We start from the raw sequence: 24,405 nt of genomic DNA, 5'->3' as shown, positions 1-24,405 counted from the left end.
TGGGTGGGGAAAGACGTAGTGGCACTGAATTCATAAAAACTTAAGCAAGAATAGTTCTCTCTCTGAAGTGAGAATGTATTGAACGCAGAAATTTGCAGCCTTAAGTACACAACAAAGAACAACCAAAAATCTTCACCTAAGCTAAGATACAGCTCAATAAAACACAGTGAGAGCACATGCAACTTACTCTAACTTAAAATGTAAACCAAGAAGACAAGAGAAAGACTTGCATAAGTCTTACATAATCCTGATGGCCGTGCGTCTCCTTACAGCCAGGTATCCAGAAAGTCCTTCTTGGGGAATCAGCAGGTGGTCCTAGGTGTTGGAGTGGAGATCCCTGTGCTCACAGGTGCCAGGGGACCAGTTACTCCAGCCCCAGTTCCCCAGCCTTTCCCCACTCCCCTGTGGCTTTGCAGAGCTGAGGGGAATTACATTTTTCCCCCCTCCCCTTATCAACTTGCTTGACTGCCTCAGACTCTTCCAGAGGTGGGCAGGGCAGGTGTGGAGTCTGCTGGTCTTTTGTCATTTTATAATGTAAATGTAGTTCTTTGCTTTCTTTGCTCACACCAGCCCAAGCAGTCCCTTGCAGGCTGTTCCCCCGATCCCCCCTCTGCTTCAGCAGGGAAAAGTCTGGCAGGAGCTGCCTCCGACCCCCAGGCAGACCCAACAGGGTTTTCCACCCCACCTCCTTGTCAGCCAGCCCTCACTGCTCCAGCTATGGAGCAGAGGGACAGAGCCAACCCTGCTTTCTGGAGCAGAGTTAAGCCCAGGGCTGCATAGCATGCTGTGGGACTGTGATTTAACTTGAACCAGGAAGGGGCCTGGGACAGAAGTTTCATAAACTGGTTTAAGCTCAATCAATTAAGTCTGATACTACATTCAACCAGGTTTATTTTAACCAGTTTCAGACATTTTAAAACTGGTTTATGTGCACTAAACTTCTGTTCCATTACAGGTTTAAACCAGTTTCTGATAACTTAAATTTGTAACTTCTGTCCCTAGCCATTATCTCCATTAGGACTTTAATGTGGAATAGTTAACACACTTTAATTATTTCGCATCAAATGCACATCTTTGTTGGCAGTGAAGACAAAACCAAATGTCTCTCTACTCTTTTTTCCCCCTTAACAGCATGTTCAATTTATGGTAGATTGAAACTCTTCAGGGCAGGAACCTGTCTGAACTATTTTAATACCACATGATGTAAAGAACTACATGAAGTCTGTTCTTAGCTCAGTATTTTGCATTTGTTGGAATACAGCCTACAAAATTTAAACTGATTCAGAAGTTTTATTTGGTTCCTCAGCTATTTGCATTTATACTAGGTCTTCATATTAACATATCACCATAAAATACTTAGTGCTCCTAGTATACTTTGCAATTTCATAGTGCTTTATAAGGCTCCCAAGAATGCTATAGAATCTGGAATATGATAAGGATAACTAGGTATTGTTTAATGTTTGTCTTTATGCAAAAGAACATCAGGCCATTTCATTTAACCCTTCAGCAAGATGGTGATCGTTTTTACATTGCTATCACATTTCACACAGCTCTACTAGCTACCAACATTGCATACTTGCATAACACTTCACAGTAAAAGATACCCTTTCCTAATTAAGAGGTAAGTTTAATTTGTAAGACCTACTTTCAAGCCAGAATCTCAAAAACACTGACAATTTTAATCTTAAGATTTTGTATGAAAAATTATTTACTTATTGGAATATGAGGATATTTCAAGACGATTTTTAAATAATTTTCATACAAAAATCCTTATGAGTTATTTTTTGTGTTTATACTCAGAACTGTTTGCTTTTAGAGTTGGATCAAGGCTTCATGCATTCACTGACTAGTTCTGTAGATAAAGAAGGAAGAGAAACCAAGGGTGATAAAAATCAGAAGCATAAACATAATCAGCTGTAATCAGTTGTCATAGAGTTCACCTTTTCTTGACTGAAATATTGGTAAAGAATTGGATTAGGTAGATGAGTAATACATAAAAAAAATTCTGTCCACAAAATTAAAATAGTTACTTTAAAAGGTCATAAAAAACCAATTTGGAATATGTTCTCCAATATACTATCCACCAAATCCCACCTAGTTGTTTTGATTGGATGTTTATTTTGGAAATTCTAATTGATGAACCTTCTTGGTGTCTTCTCTGTTCTGTACAAAGCAAATTCATACGTATTAAAGTGAAACAATGGCAACAACATTCTTTAGGTAACCTTCCTAACCATTTTTCTTTATAACCAATTTTAGACACGTTTTTAATTAATTTGTATTTTTACCACAAAAATGAGAATTAAAGAAAATTAACTTTTTGCTCAATATGTTATGGGCAACAAATATGTAGTAAACAGGTTTACTGAATAAAATGTTCTATTTTCAATAACCCATTGAACATTTCACCTAATGTTTGTGTTTAGAAGTATACCTCATATATATCCAAATGCGTTCAAATGCTCAGGGCTCTGTAATATGAAAATTAAAGTGTTTCACAATTCCAAAACATAATGCATTATTAACCTGGCCTCCTGTTGCCATTTATTTGCTAAGTCTCATTTTGGACTGAACAACATGTATACAATACCCGACAAAATACAGACCGGTACTAACATACACAGAAGTATCAAATGCAGCCCAAATGGAAAGATTTTTGTGTTTAGGGAAAACTCCCACTAAAATGAGTCAGAGAAGTAGGAACAGTAGAATCCAATCCCGTATGGATGTAATTGCAATGTGATGCATATCAAGAAATATTAAAATATTACATTTTAACAAGTTTAGGAAACAATCTGAAGTTAAGAACAGGATTGTAATTTGAGTGTGTCATTACTCATTAGTAACATTTTGTCCTTATGATATGTGTGAGATCTTCATATAATGTTCTCTCTCTTTTCAGATTTCTATTTTGAAACATTTGATGAAACTATAACAGATTATGTGAGGTGAGGTGACATATTTTAAATACCATTTTGCAGTAGGAGGAAGACAAAACACTAGTTTTACTGAAAAATGTGAACATTTATTGTCATTGCTCATTAAGAGTCAAACTTCATTTTTCAAACTATGTTCGCACTGTAATTCCCTGTCTTTTGTTTTATTAAGTATGAACTAATCATTTGGATTAACACTTCTTAAATAAACATTAAGTCAATAGCTAAATAATTAAATTAATTATTAAATAATTAAATTAATGCAGTTGTTGTCTTCTGTTTTGTAGATTTCTGTAAAACTCAGTGCCACCCTTCTTGTTTAGCTATTTAGGTCTTTGTTAATTTGTCTATTCTCTCAGTGTAAGCATCTTCCTGCATTTGCAGCTTTTCATTTATCTCAGACTGTGAAGAAAATCATAAAAAAGTGATTACAATGGAGCTATCTTGTGCAGCACATTGTCTTTGTGGTTTTGAAATACTGTACTGCATTAACACAGACATTACCCTACATACACCTTCCTGTTGTGTAGACATTCTGGTGTTCCAGGCTGTATTTATGTGATAACACGTTATCATATTACTATGTACACTTCCAATGTATGGTATATCTGCCATGAACAGGAAGTGATATTGGGACAGCCATTTTTCTTATAACCTTGTGTTGGGAGATAGGCTAATTTGTCTGTATTCTAAGACAGACTTTACCAAAACACAAAATTAGAAAAAAATTGAACTGGGATTTGGTTATTGCCACTGTGTTTTTTTGCTACAGAAGTTTGGTTTCTAGTGTAATACATTTCATTAAATGACTATTGGAATTTATAAAACATTATTGGAAATAAACAGTAAAACAAATTTATGAGATTCTAGTTGTCTTTCTTAACTACAGACATAATTCTGAATATATATTATACATAGGGATTCCAGAATGCTGCAATTTTTCAGTGTTTAAATGTTAATGTAAGATTTATAATGTAAGGTCCCAGGGTTGTAACACATTTTAATAAACTCTTCATCAGTAATAATATGACAATGCAATTCTGGGGTGTGTCCACAAATGCAGGCACGTGTGCTTGCAGCAGCTCAAATAGAAGCAGTGCAAATCTGAACCAGGGCTTTTTGCCTCAGTGCATGTGCCTGGACATGCACTTTGTTGTGGAGCAAATTGTGCCACTTGGGGCAAAATAACCCTGCCTGGCTCCTACCGGATCTGGAGCCAGGGGGAGCTAGAGCCAGCACAGTATAAAAAGCTCCATCAGTATAAAAAGCTGCCCTAGCAAGCTTCTAAGGAAGGAGCTTCTGTGAGGAAGTTGGTCATGCCTCTTTCTGTCCCAGGCTGCTGCAGGCTTGGTCTCAGAAGCTTCTGGGGAGAAAGTGGCCAGGCCCTATCCTGCTTTTGACTACTGTTAGCTACTGGCTTGGTCTCAGAGCTTTTGGGAGTAAGTTGGCCACACCGCTTCCTGCCTTGGGCTGCTGCTACTGTTGCTGCCCCTCCATGGGGGGGCAATCCTTTGCTGCAAATTGCTGCTCCCCCTTGGGGAGCAGCCCACTCCACTGCACCCCTGCTTCTGGCCTGCTGCTCAGCCTGCTGCCAAGCTGAGGTTGGAGGACAGCTTAGGGAAGGAGCCTGTGCTGCTTTTGGGCCTCTCTCCCACCATCACTGCTGGAGCCTAAAGGTGCTTTGCCTGCCCCAGTTGCCTTGGCAGGCCAACCTCCACTCTTACCAGAAGCACATCCTGAGTGGCTGAACTGGATGGCTCACTGCTGCCACCTCTCAGGAGAGGGGGAGATTCCCTGCTGCACCACCTTGCACCACTCAACACCAAACCTGCACTGGATTACTTCCTAATTGACTGATTGTTCCTGCCCTCCCCCACAGCTGCCTTGTTACCTTTGATCCTGCTTTATTTTTCCTGCCTATTGCTCTGCTGCTGAATGCTTGGCTGGAGGCCTGAGGGGCTTTTGAACTGATCTTCAACAAACAAATCCCCTCCAGTGCTCCAGCCATCTCTTACATCTGCCTCAGCAGCCTTCCCTGTGTGTTTTACCCTTTTGTGGTAAGTCCTGTGGTCCACTACTCTTGCTGTGGGGTTTTTTGTGTGGCTGAATAAGCCAGCTTGAGTCTCCCCAGCCCTTGTGTTCCACTTTCCCCAAGCATAGCCCTCCCAGCTTTTTTCCTGCAGGAATGTAGCTCAGTGAGATTCATCCCCCTTTCCCTTTCCCCTGTATTTTCCCCACAACCCTAGGCTGCACCTATTAGGCTCACCATCCCTACTGTACTTTTTTTGGTTTCCTTTTTTGGTTTCCCCTCCCAGATATGAAGCAATGGCAGGGCAGGAACCTTCTGGGGGTGGGGGGGGAAAGATTCCTCCACAGAACTTCCTGCAGCTCCCACTATGGGGGAAGATCCCAGTCAAGCCCCCAAGGGGATGCATGCCCCTGCATCCCTGACCCCAGAGGCAGAGTCCACATAACCTCTTCCATGAGTAGAGAAGCCTGAGACCTCTGTTGTGGGGAGCCAGCAGGGCCAGGGGCTCTCCCCTGGTCAGGCCCCTCCTGGAGGAGATCCCAAGGGCCCCACCCCATGCCTAGACCACCAGTGCCTGAAGGGACCAGGTGCACCACACCAACTGGCACTTCCACTCACCTTGTCCCTGACTGTGCTCCCCCATCTCCAAACCCTGAAGGAGAGTTATCTCTCTGGTGGTGGCCCTCTTGCTGAGGTGCCAAGACCCAAGCCTCAGCCATGTGCACTCATGCTGTCATCAGGTCATGATCCAGTTGGCAGTGGAGTGTGGCTGGAGGCTCATAATTACTTTTCAGGGGCCCTAGTGAGGATTTTCTATATGCTGGGAGACCTGCTTCTGGTGCTGTGCCCTGGGGCTGTTGCATGGGTCAGGTGAGGAGGGTGTCTGCAGGTCCCACTGACAAAAAGGGTGCCCCTATCACCAGTGCACCTCCCCACTTGGGCCCCCCTGGTATACCATCCACAACTATCAGCCCCCCTGTGAGGTCAGGGACCCAGCCTCCCAACCAAGTATGGCGGAGTTCCAAGGAGGGGGGCAGCGGCTGGGGGTGGAGAGGGAGAGGGCCCCCCCCAGCCATGCCACCACTGTAACTGTTTCACCGCCCCAACCCTCACCTTCTACTGGAGCCTGTCCACCTGAGGACTGCCCTATGGCTAAGTGGGTGCAGGTCCCCTCCAGGCACAAAGTCAAGAGAAAGGCCCGGGTGCAGATAGAGCCCTTTTATGTAGAGGACTGCCCCCCCACCCCAGACCATCACATGGGGAGAATGAGCAGTTCAGCTTCTGGGGGCCTCAGCTGTACCCAACACCCCACCCCCATGGAAGATTAAATGGGTTATCCCAGTAAAAGAGGTTTCAGGGCTGCTGGACACTCCCAAACAGGAGCCCATGAAGGAAGTCCCTCACACCACTGGCCAGGGCCTACCAGCTGAGACCATGGGTGCTGAAGCTGACTCAGAAGAAGGTCTGACAGCAGAGCCCTCCCCCTCTGATCTGGGGGAGACATGGGGCCCTGGGGCTCTCCCCATTGAGCCCTGGGAAGGGAGGTCCCCTTTCCCAGGACCCTGAGGCAAATACCAAAGACACCCAGGCTGCCTAATGGGTCTCTTCCCTCCACCTTCCAGAAAAACCTCACCTCCAGCCTGCCCCATGGTCCTGCACCAGGGTGGGTCAGGGTTGGATCCCCAGAGCATCAAGCTGATCTTGTTGAGGACCCTGCACAGATACCTCCCCCCCCCAGAACTCCAGCTCTACCCTACCATCTTGTGAAGGAGCCCTACCCCAATCCTTACCCCCACCCCAGTCCCAAGGGGTTACAGAGCTCTCCCAATCCCAACCAGAGTCCAGGGTTGTAGCAGACTGGGGAGTTCAGATGGTGCCTAAGGAGCCCATTGAGCCTCAGGACCAGAAGGAGGACATCTGAGAAACCAGCAGGCTCTATGAAGCCTGAAGACCTCTGAGTTCCAGTGGTCTCCAGGGGTGAGCTACTTGCATTTCTTGACTGTGACTACACTCGCCGGTCCACCAGCAATTCTTGGATTGCTGGGAAGATTTTGATAGCATCCTTGCCACCCAGTGTGCTTGTGCTGCCTGGCCTGGCCCGGCACGTTGGACTGTGTGGAACAGAGCTGCATCCTCCCAGCCCCAGGTGGCTCATGCTCCCTGGCCCGGCCTGGTGCGCAAGGATCACGTGGAGCCGAGCTGGGTCCTGCCGGCCTTGGAACTGCTCATATCACCACACAAGCAGCCCCAGGGCTGGCAGGACCCGGCTTGGCTCCACACGGTCCCTGCATGCTAGGCCCAGTCCTGCTGCCATAGGAAGGGCTCGGCTGGTGGCAGGACCCAGCATGGCATGCAGGAACTGTGTGCCACACCAGGTCCTGTCAGCATGGGCCAGGCCCCAGCAGGGCCAGCTCCTGCCTCTGCCCCCTGTGCCTGTGGGGGGGTGGGGAGAAGAGGATTATCCAGCCCCATGTGGTTGAATAATCTGGCTTTGCACCAGAGAGGGTCACAGGGCTTTGGGAGGTGTGTCTCCTGTGCATGCCTCCTGGAGCCATGTGATTGACCCTGGTGCAAAGCTGGACTAATGAGCCCAGTCCAGCCAGGCTGCAGAGGGGCCCCAGGACCAAGCTGGGTCTGGCACATGGTCCCTGCATGCTGCACTGGGTCCTGTCACCATGGGCCCAGCCTGGCTGGGCTGCAGAGGGGGCCCAGGACCTGGCTGGGCCCGGCATGTGGTCCTTGTGTGCTGCGCCAGGTCCTGCTGCCACAAGACCAGCCAGGCTGGGTAGCAAGAGCAGCTCCAAGGCTGGCAGGACCAGGCTGGGCTCAGCTCATGGTCCCCCAACTGCTGCTGTTAAAGGTTAGTAATGGGCCCTGGTCGGGGGGGCTGGGGCCCTCCAGGGTGGAGCTGGGGTCCTGGGGGGAGGTATCCTCCAGGGTGCCTAGGACCTTGGGCAGGGGGGCTGGGGCCCTGTGGGGAATGGAGGCTGTGGCCCTCCAGGGTGGAGCTGGGACCATTCAGGGGTCAAAAAAAAAATCACAGGAAAAAAATGGGTGCAATGCATGCTCAGCCACTGAGACCTGCTGAAAAACAGAAGCAGGCTGCCTTGAGCTGTGCTGCTGGGCAGGCTCCATGTGGCAGAATTGCCATGGCTGCAGTTCTGGGAGGCCCCCAGGACAGGCTGCTACTTGGCCCCAGGGAACCAAACTTCCACACATGTCTGGATGCACCCTAAGGGTGCATACACAAGTGTAGCTCCCTGCTGTAATTCAGAACTCTTTGCAGGGAACGTGCTGAGTTATAACAATTCCTCAGACCAAACAGAAGTTCACTGTTGGTTCCAGGGGTGAAGAGAATCTAGCTGCTGGCTTCAAACCTGTAGCTGGTTTCCCCTAGCAATGGTCCTTCCTTCCTCCCAGCCTGGGATGTTTTCACAACAGAAGGGGGAAAAGGGAGCAGAGCTCATTCTATGGGTTTTCCAGTCCACACTGGAGTGTGGGGTGGGTGGATCGACCCACCTCACCCTCTGTGGGCTGAAAAAACCCCAGACCAAACTCCCTCTTCTCCCTTTTCCCTTCTCCTATTCTGAAAACAGTGACAGGCTGGGAGGCAGTGCAGACAAGTTACTGAAGATGCTATGTTTTGAAATGTCTTCATCTGAACCCTCATGCAATTGTGGGATTGGGCCCTTTTAAAGTGCTTTGCAACCATGCACTTCTGCCTGGTCATGACAATAGACGAGTGCTTTCAGAGGCCACATCAAGCAAAAACTCTCGCTTCTGTCTGTGCCATAAATACTTGCTATACACTGCAAAATGTCATGTTTGAAAATGTTTATTGTACATGTACAACACTGCTTGTGTTCTTGGGGGGCATCTATAAGGGAATTTTATCATTTGTATCAATGAGAGCAGGATTTAGCTCATGCTTTCCAAAATTCATAGTAATTGTGGAAACATATGTTATGTCCCTTAATCTCTATTTTTTTTTTTAATCTTATCTCATGAGGTGACTAATCTGCAAGCTACCTATAGCTGATAAACCACATTCTTACAGCATATGAATGGGTTCTTTTGCCCATATGGTGTAAGTACAGTTTACAGTCATTAAAGTAGGGGTTAGCCAATTAGCCAAAGTTAGAATTACTGAATATATTTGTACTACTAGTACCTGCAGGTTGCCAATAACTTCATTTGTGATCTGACCCAGTACAGATTTTACATCTTCAGTGGTGAAACCAGTCAATGGATCTACTTTTAGGAATTCCTCCTCTGGTTGGGGTTCTTCTGGATAATACTCTTGATCAATTTCCTAACAATAAAATGCCATACAAATTGTTTCAACTTAAAACATTCTACTGTTAGGTACAGCATCAAAATTCTGCCAGCCCCATAACACAACAGCCAAATACTGAGCTGGCATTTTCAAAGTTATGCTTTGGAAATGAACTTCCGAATTTTCTTTTCATTGGTAAAGACACAGAGGGCACAATGCAGAGGTAATGCGACTGCTTAGAGGGAGATGCTTAGGAATACCAACTAAATTACTCCATATACCCTCCCTTGCTGACTAATTAATACAATAACAGTAACTTCATTCAATGTAAATATGAATGCTTCCAGTATCTTGATTGCACAAATAAGAAATGAAACTGGGTGATTTAGTTGGTCCTTTAATGTGGAAAAGTTAGATGTAGATGGCTCATAATGAAACCGATATAAAAAGAAAACTTTACCTCTGTTTCTACCTCTGCAGCTGGAGGCATCGCTATAAATGATGAATATATATTGTAAGGAAGACCTTCTTCTAGTGGAGCGGGGAAAGAGGTATCTGCAGATTTGACAAGTTCAATCACATTCTGTAGGGACAAACACCCCCCCCCCAACACATTTGTAACATAGGGTTTAATTATTGTTCATAGCTCTGCTATTTCCTTTTGAAAGGAAATAAAATGTTTTGTTCACAACAAAAATAGCACCTTTTCTTGCTATCCAGGTGCTTCACACTGGAAAGCTTAACAACCTCTATTACAGATTACCTTTAAACTCTGGCATGTATTTTCCAGAGCCTTCTTTAAAATGGAACTGGACAGTTTACTTGGAAAAAGGTGTTGGTTTCCCAGTACTACAGTGCTGAATGATTTTGTTAAATTACAAATACTTTCCTAATCTTGTATTTTGAAAAGTATTCTGGAAATTATGCTCCATTTTCCACCAAATTAAAAATATATCATTTGCTCAGATATGACCCAAAATGTAGGTGGTATTAAAACAAGATTTAAAAATCCCAAACCCAAAGGACACCAAGAAGATTTCCAGGACTTTTAAGAAAAAATAAAAATATTGATGTTTAACAATCAGAAAGACTCCTCTACAAATTTTTGCAGCCCAAGTTTGTAGCATTGTGTTAGTATATAAGGACCTAAAAGGGAAAGTAAGGCCCTTGGCAGATGTTACATTTATCTCAAAATTAATGTGTTAATCATGCACTAAATTGTAATATACTACATGTTCAACCCTTTATCATAACATAATATGGTAAACCAGCCATAAAAATATTCTATGTTTAATGTGTAACTTCTTTGTTTATCATTTTTATGGCACTTTATTTTGAACATGTAGCATGTTAAGCCTGGCTGTGTTGCCCCACATGTGGGTTGCACAGCAAGATTTTCAGCTGAAGGTGCCAGCATGTTTTCAGCCATACCTTGCAGCCCATGTCCCTGGTCCCTGATGCTGGGCTTCATAGCATGGCTTTAAGGGTACCAGTGTAATGCAATCCCAGGTCCCCAGAACTGCACATCTGGCCTGCCAGGACACATGACTTTTGGGATCCAGGATAAAATTAATCAGACCCCAGTCATGCATGTAAATTAGTATCTTCCAGCAGCCTAATAGTTACAAAAGTGAAAATCAGTTATTCATTTTGAGTTTGCTGGCTAACAGAAAAATCAAAAACAAAATTCCAAAAAGCAAGAGTATTTCTGGCTGGTATGTTTTACTGCATTAATCACATGGTTGGGGGTAGTTGGAAAGCATTCTTCTTCAGGTTCAGCAAAGTTACCAAACACAAAAATCCTTTCCCCTAGCATATTTCCAGGACACCATGGGTATGTCCAGATAAGCGCTGATATTTGGTTCCCCAGAGATGAGTAGAAGCAGTACATAGCTACCTGGCCCTGGGGAACACCCATGCCAGGTTCACTTTGGCAAGTGACAAGGGTAGTAGGGGAGGCTGGCCCCAGCAGCCTTACTTGGGGTTCTAGAGGCATCCCAGGTCTGCAGCTGCAGCAATCCTGCCTGTGGAGCCTGGCCAACAGCTGCAGCATGGCTCCAGGCAGCCTGGTTCTGCTTTTCAGCTGTGTGCTGCCCGTGCATGTGCTGCTCTGTTTATTTTTCCCACAGCTTTTTTTTGACCCCTGGATATCCAGGAGTAAAAAAAACCCTCAGGAAAAAAAAAAAAAAGCAGAGCACCACACACACAGATAGTGTACCCTTGCTATGCAGAGAACACCTGACTGTGTGGTATGTGGCACTGCAGACATATTTGCAGTGCCACATATTGCATGGGTGTGTCCAAATGAGTGTGCACATGCTTGTTGCTGCATCTCAAAGCAGTTTAAGATGCCACAAGAGCCATGCTGGAAACTAAAAATGTTCCCCGCACTGTGTATTTGCAGCACAGACTCTAAATCTGATACTGGGAAATCCTGGTATTAAAAAAACAAAACAAACAAAAAAAACCAACAACCAAATAAAACCTGGGAAAAAAAAAAAAAGTGATGCAGGGCAGTCCAGCCAGGCCTGTGGCCATGTGGTTTTGGGCAGAACCAGGTTACTCTTGCTGTCACCCAGGGTCCTGGCACCCCACAAAGGGGCTGGGCATTGGGCTGAGTTGGGTCCTGCCTCAATAAAGGTGGCTGGCACATGGGGATGGTACATGGGGCACTTGAAAACAGGACCCAAACTGGCCCTGCCCGGCCTGACACGTGGAGAGGTGCTGTGGGTGGTGGCCATCCCAGTCCTGTTCAAAGCCATGTGCTAGCAGGGTGTGCCAAGCCAGGTCCATTCACCATGTACAGACCCTAGGTTAGGCTGTGCTGTGCCACTGCAGGGCTGTGCCTGCAGCAAGCCATGGCCCCGATGGCCCGGCTAGTGGCTGCGTGCCACAGGGGGTATGTGGGGGAAAGGCATGTGGTGGCCTATACCCACACACCCCACACTCACTCACAAACCCCCCCATACATCCATCCAAGAACCCCACACCCACACCCATTCCCACCCCTCTCCTGCAAACCTCATATCCCTCCCACATCTCACACCCTGCATACCCAGATGCCAGACAGGATTGGACCTGCTGGGGGGAGCTGTGGCTGTGGGTGCAGCTTTCTCCACATCCCGGTTAGCAAAAGGGGAAGGGGGAGCTCTGATTTTTCTAGAATAATAAAACCAAAACCAAAACACACACACATTTTAGAATTCATTTTATTATGATGATAGAGGCACTGGTAGGCTTCCAAATTACTTTAAAATTGTCAGTATACCAAGAAAATATTTCCTAAGGTCGGTTGGTCTGTCTGTCTGTCAGTTTATATATAATGGCATTTCATTTTAATAATGGAAGAACATGGATTTTTGGGTGTTTTAAACAGTGAATTTGGGATGTTTTATCAGAGAAATTGCAACTTTTAAATAGGAAATGCCAGGATTCCTGCTAGTGAGGCAAGTATCAGGACCCAGGCAGAGTAGACTGCCCAGGACTGGCACCGGGGATCCAGCTGGAGGGCAAATGAGGTGGCTGACCTCCTGGCCATTTGTGGCTCATTGTGGTGGCCTGCTTTGAACTGTCAAAGCAGGTCACCACAATGAGCACATTTTCCAGGCAATAGCTACCCACATGGCAGGGCAGGGGCACACATGGCATCAGCACTGCTCAAAGGCCAACAGTGCAGCCACAGTCCACTGGCAGCATGCCCAGAGGTGCAGACAGTTCTGCTGCAATGCCTATACCACTGCCCAGGTGGCTGTGTGGTCCCCATCCATGTCTGGCAGGTGTGCAGATATAGGGCTGCAGGTACAAGGGGGCAGATGCTGTTGCAGGTGGCAGCAGATCACAGCCAGGCAGCAATCTCCAATGCCAGAATGCTGCAGTGGGTAGAGGGTGCAAAGGCCACTCTAGGTGAGGGCTACTACAGCAGTCCAGCTGGCACAGGGGACTAGTATCCCCATGTGTTAACTGATTGGGCCTCAGAAGCTCCTGAGAGCAAGTAGCCTAGAGCTGCTCACCAGGGAAGTTTTTTATACCTCCCCCTGGCTGCAGATCTGGGAGTAGTGGGGCAGGGTTGTTTTACGCCAAATTTGCCCCACAACAAAATACATGTTCAGGCATGTGTGTTGAGGCACAAATCTCTGGCACAAACTTGTGCCACTGCTATTTGAGCTGCTGCAAACACACGTGCCTGCATGTGTGGATGCACCGCACAGGTGCATCCAGATGAGCATATATATCCTTTTTGCAGCATCTCAAACCCCTTGAGGTGCTGTGAGAGGCACGTACAGGAACAAAAAAAATGTTCCCCACACCGCAAATTTGCAGCGCAGAGGCAAAATTAGACCCCTGGATATCCTGGAGTCAAATAACACCCCAGGGGGAAAAAGTGGGCCAGGGCAGGGTCTGAGACTGTGACCTGAGGCAGCCAGAGGCTCAGTCCCCCTCAGAGATGCTCTGGTAGCCTACCAGAGCTCTCTGTGGTTGGCTCTTTCACTGCTGCTGAAGCACACTGCCTACATGTGAGGGGCAGGCAGCAGTACAAGCTGCAGGGACCTGGACCCAGCTTTGTGACAGGTAAGTAGGGAGTTGGGGGGCTGGAGATATGGGGGAGGCCCCACCCAGTCCCTGTTGTTTTTCCAAACTCCCTGTTTGTCCTCCCAACTCCATTCACTCCCCCAGCTCCTCATTCATTCCCTTCACCTCCTGTTCATTCTCCCCACCCCTTGTTCACTCCCCCTGGCCCCCATTCATTTCCCCAGCGCCCAACTCACTCTCCAAGCCCCCCCCCCCCCGACACTCACTGGCATTGGCAGAGAATGAGTAGAAGGCTGGAGACTAGCCTGTGGAGATGAGCTGGAGATGTTCCCTCTTGCTTGTTCCCCTGCTCGGTTCCAGCCTTCTACTCATTTCCCTACTCATCTCCAGCCTCTTGAGGCTGGAGATGAGCAGGCAGCTGGAAAATAGCCACTGGAAATGAGCTGGAGACTTCCCCTACTGTCTGCAGCCTCCTGTTCCTTCTTCTATTCTCTCCAGCCTTCTGATCGTCTCCAGCCTCCAGAAGCAGCAGTAGCAGTAGCACCAGTGATTGGCAACTAAGAGACAGCTGTAGCAATGAGAAGGTAAGCCGGGGGAAGGGAGCGAGTGAGGCCAGGTGTTGGCGATTGGGCAGGGGACTCTTTCCTCGCCTGACCCTATTTAGCTGCACCAGGCAGGAGCCGCATGAACAGAGAGTGCAAACAGACACACTCTTTAGGGGCATGACAGAGTTTGCACCAGGGTTTGCACAGGCAGGCGCGCAAGAGAGGCTGCAGGCAGCAGAAGAGTCAATGGCGGTGGCGGCAGCAGCAGTCTCCAGGTAAGTGCGTGGGGGTGACAGCATGGGAGTTGTCATGCAGAGTGCAGCCAGGGCTCCTGCCGCACAGCTGCCTCCTGCCCTGGGGACTGGTGAGGCTTCCATGCAGGTGGGGCCACCTGCCTGTGGGGGCTGCCTGGCTTGGTCTTTGGGGCTGCGGGGGGGAGACACAGAGGTGGGGACGAGATTGATGGGTACTTTCTATCCCTGCAGGGCCCGTCCCTTCAGGCTGTCACCACCCAGGAGTCTGCAGGAGGTGAATGGAGGGTGGTCACCTCCAGGGCTAGGTGGCATTGCAGGAGGCATATAGCTGCATCAACTGTCACCCCAGTACAACTGGGGAACAGGTATGCGGCCCTGGCAGTGCTGGAGGAGACTGGGCGTGAGGAAGAAGGAAGGGAGGAAGCCACGCCCTCATCCAGCAAGCCATCATATGTACCTACTGAGCATCATCCAGTGACCCAGAGGAAGAGATGTTGGGTCATCGTCATAGAGGACTCCCTCCTCAGAGGGACCCATCCACCATGCCGACCCCAATGTGAGAGAAGTGTACTATCTCCCAGGATCCAAGATTGGGGACATCACAGGGAAGAACACTGACCTCATCCAGCCTTCCGATTACTATCCTATGGTTCTCATCCATGTGGGAACCAATGATGTGGCCCGGAGTAGTCTGAACCGGATCATGGATGACTACAGAGCTCTGGGAGCCAAACTTAGAGAGTTGGGGGCCCAGATGGTCTTTCTGTCCCTCCTCCCAGTTAGCAGATGCCGTCAGTGGCAGAGCGCCTGCATCCATGAGGTGAACTGGCAGCTCCGGAGTCAGTGTCGTCACACTGGATTTGGCTTCCTGGACCATGACCCACACTTCAGATCAGACCATCCTGGGGCGTGATGGTCTCCATCTCTCCCCCAAAGATAAGAGTTTGTTTTCTTACAGGCTAGTTGACCTCCTCCGACAGGCTTTAAACTAAGTTCATTGGAGGATAGGGATCCACAGGAGCAAGAAAAATTCAACCAGGTGTAGGACCTGCCCAGGTAAGAGCTCAGGTATATACCAAAGGACCAGTTGTCTCCCAGGTAGGGGAGGTGCCCAGGGCTCCCATGGGGGGATTAAGGTATCTCTTCACTAATGCAAGAAGCATGGGGAACAAGCAGGAGGAGTTTGCTCTTCTGCTTGCAAGTAGTAAAATTGACCTGGTTGGCCTAGTGGAGACATGGTGGGATGAAACATTTGACTGGGCATTAGACATAGAGGACTATAGGTTGTTTAGAAGAGATAGGAAGGGGAAAAAGGTGGGGGGGTTGCACTCTATGTTAGGGAACAGTATACCAGTTCTACCTTCCAAATGGGACCAGAGGAAGGCTTAACTGAGACCTTGTGGGTCAAACTTCAGGGAGGGTGGGGGGAGAGGGATCTGGTTGTAGGGGTTTACTACAGGCCACCACATCAGGAGGAAGAGCTGGATCTGGAATTTTCCAGGCAGCTTGGGGAGGCCATGCGTGCAAAGGATGTTGTGGTCATGGGTGATATGAATTACCCTGACATCAGCTGGGAGGAGCAGTCGTCCAGGTCTAGCCACTCACAAAAGTTCTTGACATGTGAAACAGGAGACCTACACCTCGTGCAGGAGGTACTCATCCTCACTAGGGGAAACGCCATACTGGATCTGGTGTTAGCCTCTGGGGATGACCTGGTGGGGGATGTGCTAGTACAAGGGAGGCTAGGGGACAGTGATCATGAAATGATCCAGTTTGCTATTCAGAGGAAGGTGGGGAGGGTAGGTAGCACAGCGCAAATGCTTGCCTTTAGAAAGCCAACTTCAATGTGCTCAGGGCAGTAGTCAGGGAGGCACTCGGAGTCCAAGGTGCAGCTAGTATGTGGGTCCAGAAAAGGTGGTCCTTGCTCAAGAAGGCTATCCTTGGGGTGCAGCAGGATGCAATTCCACTGCACAGGAAGACATGAAAAGGGTTCAAGAAACCTTCATGGCTGAGTGTGGATATCCAGGCTGGCCTGAGGGCAAAGAAAAAAGCGTACTAGTGGTGGAAGCAGGAGGCAGGGACCAAGGAGGAGTACATCTCCCTGACCCAAGCTTGTAGGGATTTGGTTAGGGAGGCTAAAGCAGCCTCCCTGACTCCAGGATGAATATGAGTCGCCAATGTGATGAAGCAATAGGCAGAGCCAACTGCATGCACCCTGTCATGCATCAACAGGGGCATCGCTAACAGGTCCAGAGAGGTCTTGCTCCCCCTCTATGCAGTGCTGGACAGGCCACAGCTAGGGTACTGCATCCAGTTCTGGGCGCCGCACTTCAAGAGGGACATGGAGAACCTGGAGAGGGTCTAGAGGAGGGTCACTCATATGGTTGGAGGCCTCTGTGGCCAGCCCTATGAGAAGAGGCTGAGGGACCTGAATCTTTTCAGTCTCCACAAGAGGAGACTGAGGGGGGGATCTTGTGGCTGCCTACAACCTTATCGGGGCCACCAGCAGGGACTCAGGGAAAGTCTGTTCACCAGGGCCCCCCTTGGAGTCACCAGGAACAATGGCCAAAAGCTGAGGGAGGCTGGGTTTAGGTTAGATATTAGGAAGAACTACTTCACTGTAAGGGTGGCCAGAGCCTGGAATAGGCTGCCCCAAGAGGTGGTGCTCTCACCTTCCCTGGAAATCTTCAAGAGGAAATTTGATAGGCACCTGGCTGGGGTCTTATGACCCCCAGTGCTCCTTCCTGCCCATGGCAGGCGGTCGGACTCAATGATCTGTCTAGGTCCCTTCCAACTTATTGATTCTATGAAGCTGGAGATAAGCAGGGTGCTGAAGCTGTGGGGGAGCTGTAGCCCCTGGGAGATGCTAGGACCCTGCAGGTAGGGTAGTTCATGTGCTGTGGGGGGGGGGGCTCTGCCCTGTGGTGGACAGGGGGCCCACCCCTCCTCAGCAGCCCCTACACTCAGTCACCCCACAACCCCCACACCCACCCACACATTGGTGATGTCCCCCTGAGCATGGCGGTGCACCCTCTGTGAAAAGGCCCTGCTGACACTGCTGGCAGTGCCTGCGGTTGTTCACCACTCATCTGGACCCATTGCCAGACACCTGAGGCTGGAGGAGGAATGCCTGTCCAGGAAGATGGGTGGGGCATGGCTCCAGTGGAGCGGATCAGGCAGATGCAGAGCAGAGAGAAGAGGGTGGGTGGTGTGGGGCCAGATGAGGATCCAGGAGTGCATTGGGGCCAGGCATAGGCAGATTAATACATAGGCCAACTGGTCACGAGTGTCAGGACAGCCCTGTGTGCAGGGCTGGGGTTAGTCATCAGAGGAAGGCAGACTCTGCCACTACTTTGGGTCCACTCAGCTCCTGATGGTGGGACATGGGGGCTGTGGAGGAGTCTCAGCCCCAGGGCAAGAGGCTGCTTCCCCACTTCATCCCTGCTGGGCCACACAGCCCTCAGACCTCCCATCAAGGCTCCTCCAGCCTGGACCTGCACTGTTCGTGAACCAGAGATGCCAATTACCCCATGGAGTCCACGGCCGCTGATCCTGTTGGAACACAAGTGCCTGCCCGTCCTGGGGCTCTGGCTTCTCTGTGAGCAGTGGCTCCACCAAAAATGGGGGCTGCAGCGGTGGGTGGTGTACAGGTGGGAGAGCAGGAGGCAGGTGAAAGGAGTGTGGGCAGGGAGCAGCAGGAGCTTGGCAGGCACCAGGGGACCACCCCCAGTCAGTGATCAACCACTGGGGGACTGCACTATTGGTGATGTGGTCCCCCCCAGACTCAGGAGGCACCAGTTGCCCATGCACCCACACACCCACCCACATCCCTCCACCCCTCCTTCCACAGCCTCCTGCAAACTGCAAGTCCCTCCAGCATGACAGGGGCAGTTCCCAACTTCCCTTGGATTCAGCCCAATCTGTGGCAAATTCCAGGCTAAGGATGTCCCAGAAGAACTCTGCAGTCAGCCCATTGATGCCCACCTCCTTTCCAGGGTATAGAAGAAGCAGAAGCTGTGGTCCATCTCCCAAAGGAGCTGGACACACAAGTCAAAATGCACTGGAGGTGCGGTAGTCATTCAGAGCACGAAGCTCTTGCCACCTCTCTCAACACTCTTTGCAGAAGGACAGGCTGGTTGGGTCAGTGGGCAGGAGCCTCTCCAGCTCTGGCACTTCCAGCTTGAGATGCTCCCAGATTGCCTTCCTTTGCCACATGTGCACCGAAGTGTAGCTGTGGCAAAAAAGCCAGATATGCACCTTCTCCATGTCCCACCATCTCTGAGCTGAGGGGAAAGCTGCCTGTTGCTCCCACCAGGCCAGACAGAACTCCTGGAAGGCCTCCCTGAAGCCCACATCCTCCAACAAACTGGCATTGAAATGCCAGTAGGCTGACCCCAGATGCCTAGGCCCTAGTGTGGCCTGGGCCCAGACAAGGTGGTGATCACTAAAAGGGGATGGCTGGATGCCAGAGTGGGCCCAGGCAAAGTGTGACACAGAGAGATAAACCTGGTCCAACCAGGAGTGGCATGCATGCTCCTCCCCACCCTCATATAGGTGAAGGCAGGGGGGTCAGTAGGTTGAAAAGCATGTCTACCAGGGGAGTAGTCCATCAGGAGCTCCCTGAGGACACCCACAGCAGCCTGGTTCTATTCCCTGCGCAACTGGTCTTGTGTGTTTAGGATGACATCAAAGTCCCTGCCAAGGACCAGGCACTCACGAGGGTTGAGGGTGCCGATGTAAGTGAACACCTGGAGGACAAAAATCTGCCTACTCTGGGTCCCTTGCAGGGGTGTACACATTCAGAAGGTTCGGGACCAGCCCCTGCACTTGGACCCACAGGTGCTGCAGGTGCCCTGGCACCACCTCAATGTCCTAGAGAACCTCTGGCTGCAGGCTTGAGGGTGGCCACCACATAAGAGGTGGCCGAGAGGTGACTGAAAAAGTCCCTGCCTTCCCACTCCAGTTGCCAATTAGGTCTGTTGGCTGGAGTCATCAGGGTTTCCTGCAAGACTACCACAGGGTAACCCCACTCCTGAAGGAAGGAAAGCACCCAGCATCACCAGAGATCCTTCCTGCAATTGTGGACATTGAGGGTCATGATCTTAAATGACTTCATGGCTGGGGGGTGGTGGAGTAGATGTTTCAGCAGGGGTCTCATGCATCTGTGCCCAGTGTAGGTACTGTCTGAGCCCCCCGGTCCACTAAGACCAAAGACTCTGGTTTGGATTGGGAGAGCTCTGCAGCCCCTTGGGACAGATGTCAGGGTAAGGATGGGGGTGGGGTAGAGCTGGAGTCCTGGCAGGTCTGTGCAGGGTTCCTGATAAGATCAGCTTGTTGATCAGGGGACTCAACCCTGACCCCCTCTGGTGCAGGACCATGGGGCAGAATGGAAGTGAGGTTTTTCTGGGAGTGGGATGGAAGAGTCCCATCAGGCACCAGGGTAGCTTTGGTGTCTGCCTTGGGGTCCTGGGAAAGCGGATATCCCTCCTCAAGGCTCACTGGGGAGAGCCCAGGGGCCTATGTCTTCCCCAGATTAATCAGAGGGGGAGGGCTCTGCTGCCAGACCTTCTGGGTCAGCCTCAGCGTCAGCACTGGGAGTAACCTCTGGACAGTGGAATGAGGGGCTTCCTGCATGGGCTCCTATTTGGGAGTGTCCAGCATCCCCAAAACCTCCTCTACTGGGATAACCTTTTTAATATTTCCCATGGGTGGAAAGTCAGGTACAACTGGGGAGGCCCCAAGAAGCTAAACTTCTCCTTCTCTATATGTGATGGTCTTGATGGAGGGGGCAGAGGGCTCCAGCTGCACCTGGGCCTCTCTTAGCTTTGCACCTGGAGGGGATCTGCACCCACTCAGCCATGGGGTAGTCTTCAGGTGGACAAGCTCCACTAGGAGAAGGTGAGGGCTGGGGAAGTTACAGTGGGGGGCACAGCCAAGAACAGGGTGTTTCTGCTCCTTCTTATCCCCTGGCTGCTGCCTCCTTCCCTGGGACTCTACCAAACTTGGTTGGGGGGGCAGCATGCCCCAAGCTCATGGGGGAGCTGGTTGTTGTGGCTGGGGTGCTAAGGGGGCCTGAGTGAGGAGGGGAGCTGGTGGTAGGGGCACCTCTCTTGCCAGTGGGCCCCATGAATGCCCTTCTCACCTGGCCCATGAGGCAATCATGATACATGTGCCCTGGACCAGGGCACTGGAAGCACCACAGATCCCCCAGCACATAGAAAATTCTCACTAGGGCCCCTTGAAAAGGAATTATGAGGCTGCCCTTGGCCTCCAGCTGTGCTTCCACCACCAGCTGGATCATGACCTGATGATGGAATGAGCGCATGTGGTGGATGCCGGGGTCTTGGCACCCCAGTGAGAGGGCCACCACTAGGGAGATAATTCTCCCCAGGATTTGGGCAGTTGGTACTTCACCCCATGCCTACGGGTGAGTGTTGGAAAGGGGGTCTGCTCCCTGAGCTGGAAGGGCCAGTGGTGGAGGGTCCAGACCCCACAGCTGTGGGTCACCCTGCAGCTGCCTTTGCATAACTGGAGGGCTGCATTGGTGGGACTGGGGGTAGGGTCAGGGACAGGCTGAGTGGGTGTGCTGGTTGCTGTGGCACACCTGGTCTCCTCAGGTGCTAGTGGTCTAGGCTTGGGGGTAGGACCCTTGCCATTCCCACCCCCAGCTGTGAAGGAGCCTGAAGAGGAGCCCTTCCCACTTCCCTTGCCCTTGGTCCTTGATGGTGAGGAAGGGGGCTTGGGAAGCCTGCTGGGAGGAGCCTGGGAAAGGGAGACCCCCTGGTCCTGCTGGCTCCCTACCCGAGTCTTGCCTGCCACTGCAGCAGAGGTCTCCTGCTTCTCTACCCCTGGAGGAGGTTGTTTGGATTTAGCCTCCAGGGTGGGGTCTGCAGGGGCATGCATCCCTTTGGGGGCTTGGATGGGATCTGTCCCTATAGTGGGGGCTGCAGGAAGTTCTGTGGGGGCATCTTCCCCCCTGCCAGAAGGTTCTTGCCCTGCCATGTTTTCCCCTCTCTGGTGTGAAACACATAAAAAAGCCCCAAAAATGTATAATGGGGCTGGTAAATCTAATACGGCAGGCTGGGATTGTTGGGGAAGAGTGGGGTAGGGAAGAAGGGAGCTGAAGCTCACTGAGCTACAGCCCCACAGGAAAGAAAAAAAGGGGAAGGATATGCATGGGGAATGTGGGAGAGATGGAACAGACATACAAGAGCTGGGGAAACTTGAGCTGACTTACTCAGCCACATAAACACCAGGGCAGGGGCAGTGGTCCACAGGACTTACCACATGGGCAAAAAAGCACACAGGGAAAGCTTCTGGGGCAGAAGTAAAGGATAGCTGGAGCAGTGGAGGGGCTTTGTTTGTTGAAGATCAGCCCAGAAGCCCCTCAGGCCTCCAGCCAGGCACCCAGCAGCAGAGAATTAGGCAGGAAAAACAAATCAGGATCAGATGCAGTGAGGCAGCTGTGGGGAAGGGCAGGAGCAATCAGTCAATTAGGGAGTGATCCAGTGCAGGTGTGATTTCAGGTGGTGCAGCGAGGAATCTCCCTTTCTCCTGAGCGGGGATTGCAGCAGCAGTAGCAGTGGTGTTAGAAGCTGTTCAGCTCAGGCACTCAGGGTGTGCTTCAGGTGAAAGTAGAGGTGAAGGCAGGGGGTGGCCTGCCAAGGCAGCTGGGGCAGGCAAAGCACCTTTAGGTTCTGGTAGCTATGGTTGGGGAGGGGCCCACGGAGAGCGCAGGCTCCCTCCTGAGGCTGTTCCTCAACCATGGCTTGGCAGCGGGTTGGGCAATAGGCCAGAACAGGAGTGCAGAAGCTGAGGTGTGGTGGGCTCCTCCCCCAGGGAGTGCAGTGGCATGTAGTGAAGGACCACCTCCTCCTTGTGGTGGTGGGGCAGCCACAGCAGCTCCAGCCCAAGGCAGGAAGGGGTGCAGCCAACTTATCTCCAAAGTTCTGAGATGAAGCCAGAAGCTAGCAGTAGTCAGAGGCAAGAAGGGCCTGGGTGTCTTCTCTCCAGAAGCTCCTGAGACGAAGCTTGTAGCAACAGCCTGGGACATGAAGAGGCATGACCAGTTTCTTCTCAGAAGCTCCTGAGGGCAAGTAGCCCTGAGCTGCTAGCCAGGAAGTTTTTTTATACTGCTGAGGACAGCACAGGTGATTTCCCCAGCTGCAGATCTGGGAGGAGCCAGGCATGGTTATTTTGCCCCAAGTGGAACAATCTGCTACACAATAAAGTGCATGTCTGGGCACATCTGCTGAGGCAAAATCACTGGCTCAAATTTGCACTATTTGAACTCCTGCAAGCGCACATGCCTGCATGTGTGGACACGGCCCAGAATTGCATTGTCATATTATTGACAATGGGGCATGCCATGGGCGCGTTCACACATAAAGGCATGTGCGCTTGCAGCAGATCAAATAGAAATGGTGCAAATTTGAGCGGGGGCTTTTTGCCTCAGTGCACATGCCAGGATATCCACTTTGGTATGGGGCAAATTGTGCCACTTGGGGCAAAATAACCATGCCTGGCTCCTCCTGGGTCTGTAGCCAGGGGGTTCTAAAGCCTGGGGCCAACACCTGTGCTGTCCCCATCAGTACAAAACGATGCCCTGTCAAGTATCTCAGGGCACTCACTCTTATGAGCTTCTGGGGCCCAGCAAATTAGTACCTGGGGACACTACCCCTTGTGCCAGCTGGACTGCTGAAGCAGCCCTGAGAGTTCCCTGCACCCTCTACGCACTGCAGCAGTGTGGCAGTGGGGGGCTGCTATCTGGTTGTGACTTGCTGCACACCTGCCAGGCCCAGATGGGGATGCATAGCCAGTAGAGACATCTGCCCCTCTGGCCCAGCTGCCAGTGGGCTGTGGCTGCAGAGCTGGCCTTTGTGTGGCACTACTGCTATGTATGCTCCCTGCCCAGCCATCTGGTCAGCTATTGCCCGGAAGATGTTCCCAGTGTGGTGGCCTGCTTTGAACTGTCAAAGCATGTCCTCCTGGTCCCAACTGGCCAGGAGGTCAGTCACTTCCAGCTGGGTCCAAGGTGCCAGCTCTGAGCAGGCTCCTCTGCCTGGGTCCTGCCACTTGCCTCCCTAGCAGGAATTCTGGTTTTCCTTATTTGAAAACTGAAAAATCCCCGATAAAAAATTCCCAAAGTCACTTTGTAAAATACGCCAAAATCCATGTTCCTTCACAATTAAAACAAAAGACAACTAGAGAGAGAGTGTGATCAGTTGGGCAATGTTGTATTGATATAGCTACAGTGTTACAGCTATTTGGAAGCCTACCAGTGTCTCCATCATCATAAGATGAATTCTAAATACTTATATGTTTTGCTGTTTGCCTTTGGTTTTCTTACCATAGAGCAGTTAGAGCTTCCTGTGACCCTTTCACTAACTAGCATGTGGGGACAACTGCCCCTGCAGCCACAGCTCCTACAAGCAGGTATCATCCTGTCTGGCAGCTGGGCATGCAGGGTGTGTGCTGGGGGAATATGGGGTTTTTAGGAGGGGGATGGGAAGTGGAGTGGGGGATATGGGTGGCTGTGGAGGGATGTGGGGATCTGTAGGGTTTGTGGGTAGATTATGGAGGGACTGTAAAGGGGGCCTGCTCAGGAGGGGTCCATGCCTTCCTGCACAGCACATGGACTTCCTCCCACAGGGCTACAGCCCTCTACAGGGGTTACAACCCCCCCCACAGGGGCCACAGCAGCCCAACAGGGTTTACAATGCCTGAAACCCCCTGGCCTGCGGGAACTGCCCGGCAAGGTCTGGGGGGGCAGGGACTGGGGACTCCTGCACCTGTCCTGTAGGTATCCGCCTTAGGACCCTGGAGGAACGGGTGC

At 50.5% G+C, this 24,405-nt stretch overlaps 1 protein-coding gene across 1 annotated transcript in view; it reads right to left on the bottom strand.

Moving 5' to 3' along the window:
* Window positions 1–2,451: 2,451 nt before the first annotated feature.
* CUNH10orf107 (chromosome unknown C10orf107 homolog) overlaps window positions 2,452–24,405 on the bottom strand; it is a 141,111-nt gene continuing 119,157 nt past the window's right edge. Inside the window, exons 6-8 of the mRNA XM_019538634.1 lie at window positions 9,702–9,824; window positions 9,137–9,277; window positions 2,452–3,338 (exon numbers count right to left, since the gene is read on the bottom strand). Of these exons, the coding sequence (XP_019394179.1) occupies window positions 3,264–3,338; window positions 9,137–9,277; window positions 9,702–9,824 (339 nt within the window). The 3' untranslated portion in view covers window positions 2,452–3,263. The remainder of the gene's footprint in view (window positions 3,339–9,136; window positions 9,278–9,701; window positions 9,825–24,405) is intronic.

Source organism: Crocodylus porosus, unplaced genomic scaffold (assembly GCF_001723895.1).
Source record: "Crocodylus porosus isolate Cpor-Errol unplaced genomic scaffold, CroPor_comp1, whole genome shotgun sequence".
In the NCBI taxonomy this organism is placed as follows: Eukaryota; Metazoa; Chordata; order Crocodylia; family Crocodylidae; genus Crocodylus; species Crocodylus porosus.
The sequence above is the reverse complement of the archived record's forward strand: the minus strand, read 5'-3'. Positions and strand labels throughout refer to the sequence as shown.